Source organism: Buceros rhinoceros, unplaced genomic scaffold (assembly GCF_000710305.1).
Source record: "Buceros rhinoceros silvestris isolate BGI_N320 unplaced genomic scaffold, ASM71030v1 scaffold28779, whole genome shotgun sequence".
Taxonomy (NCBI): domain Eukaryota; kingdom Metazoa; phylum Chordata; class Aves; order Bucerotiformes; family Bucerotidae; genus Buceros; species Buceros rhinoceros.
In genome coordinates, this window is record NW_010433709.1 from 6,258 (window position 1) to 10,024 (window position 3,767).

A 3,767-nucleotide genomic window follows, 5' to 3' on the forward strand; every position below is an offset into this window, starting at 1 on the left:
GGGATCCTGCGCAGTGCAGGGTGAGGAATCCATGCTCTGGTGCACGGAGCCGCGCGCAGCCACGCGAGCAAAGATGAAGAGCAGCACAGCTACAGACACGCTCGCCCTGCACTCCCTCTGCCACCAGATCCCTCGTGACACCACGCAAGCCCCGGGACATTTCCTGCCCTCTCTGAAGAAGCCTACGGCAACAGCCGTTCCCCAGCTGCAGCTGACAAGGAATCTAGCGGGGAAGCGAGAGTCCAGCTGGCGCTGGAAGAGGCTGCTCGTACCTGTTCCGATGCTGACCACCACTCCCAGGCCCTTATTTCCCTTCCGCATGATGATGGCAGCCAGGATCTTCCTCCCGAGCAGGCTGTGCTGGATGCGGGCCGTCAGGGCGTTGAAGCGCTGGTGGCTCAGCATGGCCATCTGGTCGTGCAGTGTGCTGCCGCTCACCGGGAGCTGCAACGGCACCCCGCACCAGCGCTGCTGAGAGACCGCGAGCAGGACACGCACCACCACTGCCCAAACGCGGCGAACCCAGAGCACAGCTACCAAAGCAGAAGGCAGGGACACCGCAAACAAGCGACATGCCACATGGTTTGGGCCGAGTGCGCGGACAGGATCACGTGCAGGGTGGGTGAAGTTCTTTAGGTATTTCTGGGAAAACCCCGGTGAGCACTTCGAGCTCTACTTTGAGGACATCCTCAAGAGAGAGCAGCAAGCTGCCTTCCCGGCAGCGAGCGAAAGGGGCTGAGGAACGGGCCCCTGAGACGGCCGGGGGAAGCTCCCACCACACAGAACAAAACCCACCTCGCCTGTTCCCAGCGACTTGGCCACGGGAACTGTCCCTGGCTTTGGAGGAATTCCCCCTCCAGCTCCCTGCGAGGAGACCGCGGGCGCTCCCGCAGCAGACGGGCACCTGCCTCCTCTACCGCTGCCGACTGACAAATCCTCCCCGATGGCTTTTCTATTTCGAGCCACGGCCGCTGCGCAGCCTGGACACGGCTCTGCAGAGCGCACAACTCCAACGTGACTGGAAGCAGCACAGGCTTGGCTCAGCCGCCCTGAGCTTTGCTCTGATCTGATGCACGAGTTTGAGCTGACACATGATTTTTAATGCAGCACGAAGGAATTTGGAAGGAGAAAAAAAAAAAGGTCACAGAATTAAAAATGAGCGTGTTCCTGCTCCAGCACAGGAGCAGATTTCAGTAGCTTGTGGAAGAGCCTGATGATAATTCAGCCCTAAAGCAGAGGCCAGCAGAAGGGAAGGGTACGTCTGTGCCCCAAGGCAAAGTCAGCCTGTCTGTCCCTACAGAGAAGAAAGTTCTCACAACTGATCTTGCAGGCATTTTCCTGCGGGACTGAGAGGCCCAGGACAGGCAGGGCTGCAAAGGCAGGCCCGGCTCTGGAGGAAGAGGACTCACCTCGGTGATGTTCATCCCTTCCATGCGCTCCATCTTCTCCGCTTCCCCAATCAGCACCCGCAGCGCCGCGTCAGCTGCCTCCTGCTTGCCCTGCTTCTTGTTGTGCGCCGTCACGGCGGGGAACCAGCGGCCTCCCACCTTCGCCTGGTAGACAAACCTGCACGGACACCGCGCACCTCTGAGAGACCAGGACACCCGCGGATCTCAGCCTGCTTTTAAACTCTCCTGGTGGAGAAAGGAGAGGAGGTGGCTTATTGTCATCGGGACAGAAGGGCTGGCAGAGGCAGCGGCCCGGCCTGTTGCCATCTCTGACTGCATCAGGAATTTTGTGTCCTCTGCCCCTTCTCCAGAACAACAGCAACAGTACAAAAAACTTCCTTCTGGACAGATGCAGCTACTCACTTGGGGTCGTGGGGGGGCCCTGACTGGTCAATGAGCTTGAACTCGGCAGCAAAGCCATTGGAGCGGGCGTATTCCAGCAGGCCACTGACAGGATTGACATTAAGGTACTTGATGAGCTCCCCAACGCCCTTCGCTTTCGCCACCTTGGCTTCATCCAGAGCGGTGATCCACGGCCCGCAGCCGTGCGTGGGCTGGTCGCCGTGGGGCTTCACCACAGGCTAGAGCAGAGTTCGGCAGGAGAAGGCTGTTAGACACGGGGCAGCTGGTGCTACCACAGGTCAAGAGCGCTCAGCAAACCTCTGCCAGAGCCAGCGCCTGACCTTGTGGGGTGAAATCCAGTGGAATATGAAATAAAGGGGAGCGGGGCAGCTGGTGCTACCACAGGCCAAGAGCGCTCAGCAAACCTCTGCCAGAGCCAGCGCCTGACCTTGTGGGGTGAAATCCAGTGGAATATGAAATAAAGGGGAGGGGACACCACCCAAAACACTTGGGTCTTAAAAAGAAGCTCTCCGTACCTGTTCAGGCAACACATGGGGTACAGACTCTCCAGAAAGAATCTTCACAGCAACTTCTGCTGCCATTTGCTTTGCTCCCTTCTTGCTGTTTCCTACCACAGCAGGGAAAATTTGGTCACCCATTTTCACACAGTAGCTGAACCTGACAGGACATTACAGCACATGAAAAGTGTTAAGCAGAGGTAACTCGATCTGTTTATTACCCCCTTCTTCCAGTTCAGGTTAAATCCATCTGGGTTATCTCCCATTTAAATCCACCACGATGGCCCTGAACACTCCCAGCAGAGCACCACCAGGTAGGGGTGCTCTGGCCAGGACCTGCTCCTGGCCTGGCAGAGGCAGCAGAATCCTTCCTCTGCAAAAGGGACCAAAAGCAGTGCCCTTTCTGGAGGAGCCACGTGCCGACTCCTCGGGTAAGAGGAGCTCCCGCTAGGTCAGAGATGAGTGCAGGAGCATGGGCAGTGTGCTGAGGAGGAAGGATTTTAAAGAAAGGGTTTCTATCCCCGCAAAGCTCTCAACGATGTGCCCTACCTGGGGTCGTGAGGCGGGCCCTCCTGGGAGAGCAGCTGGAACTCAATGGCGTTCCCCGATTTCTGCCCGTACTCCATCAGGACGCTGATGGGATGCTTCCCCGGCAGCAGGCTGAGAGGGGCTGCTGCACACGAGGGCTCTGCCTCCGGATGCGCAGGCTACAGCAAGGAGAGAGAGGAAACCGGTTCCAGACCAAACACAGTTTGACCAGCTTCCCAAGCGCAGAGCACGAGACTCACCAAGTCTGGGTCGGAGCTGTCGGAGGGAAACGGCTCTTCACATTTAATCCCGGTGTGTCTGCCGTCCTCTGCCTCGCTCATCAGGACCCTCATTGCATTAGCTGCTGCCTCCTGTTTAGCGAGTTTTTTGCTTCCTGCTTCTGCTGGTGGGAATCGGCGCCCATTAATCACTGCCTGGAACTTAAATCTTTGAAAGAGAAAACAAAGAGGTCAATCAAGAGGAAGTGGGGTCTTCTCCGAGCAAGCAAGGCTGCTCCTGCAATTCCAGAGAGCAGGAGCAGTGGCTGCTGCCTGGGAGGGCAAACCCAGGCTGCCATGCGCAGGAGAGCACCAGGGGTGCCCGGGCACCTCTGCGCACAGGCCCTGTTTCACTGCTCCCCAGAGCTGCTCCCAGCAGAGGAGCAGCCCCAGCTGGGCTCTGCAGGAACGGGATGAACTGCCTCGTTCCGCGAGCACTGGGAATGTGCGAGGGCTGCACGCAAAGAGCAGCCACGTCCCCTGCACAAAAGCAGCCTCTGGGGTTCCAGCTGCACCCAGGCCCTCGGGGTCACTCGTCCCACGCCACGCTTCCCCCGGCTGCCCGCAGCACTGACACCACCCGAGAGGTGCTGCCTCATGGACACCTCCAGCCTCTGGAGTTTCTGTCTCGCTCCTCCCCGCAGCTCTTACCA

General features: G+C 58.6%; 1 protein-coding gene across 1 annotated transcript in view; it reads right to left on the reverse strand.

The window, feature by feature from the left end:
* ADAR (adenosine deaminase, RNA-specific) overlaps positions 1–3,767 on the reverse strand; it is an 11,059-nt gene that overhangs the window by 5,276 nt on the left and 2,016 nt on the right. The window contains 6 exon segments of the mRNA XM_010144212.1: positions 273–444; positions 1,410–1,566; positions 1,812–2,029; positions 2,327–2,468; positions 2,858–3,015; positions 3,097–3,283. Of these exon segments, the coding sequence (XP_010142514.1) occupies positions 273–444; positions 1,410–1,566; positions 1,812–2,029; positions 2,327–2,468; positions 2,858–3,015; positions 3,097–3,283 (1,034 nt within the window).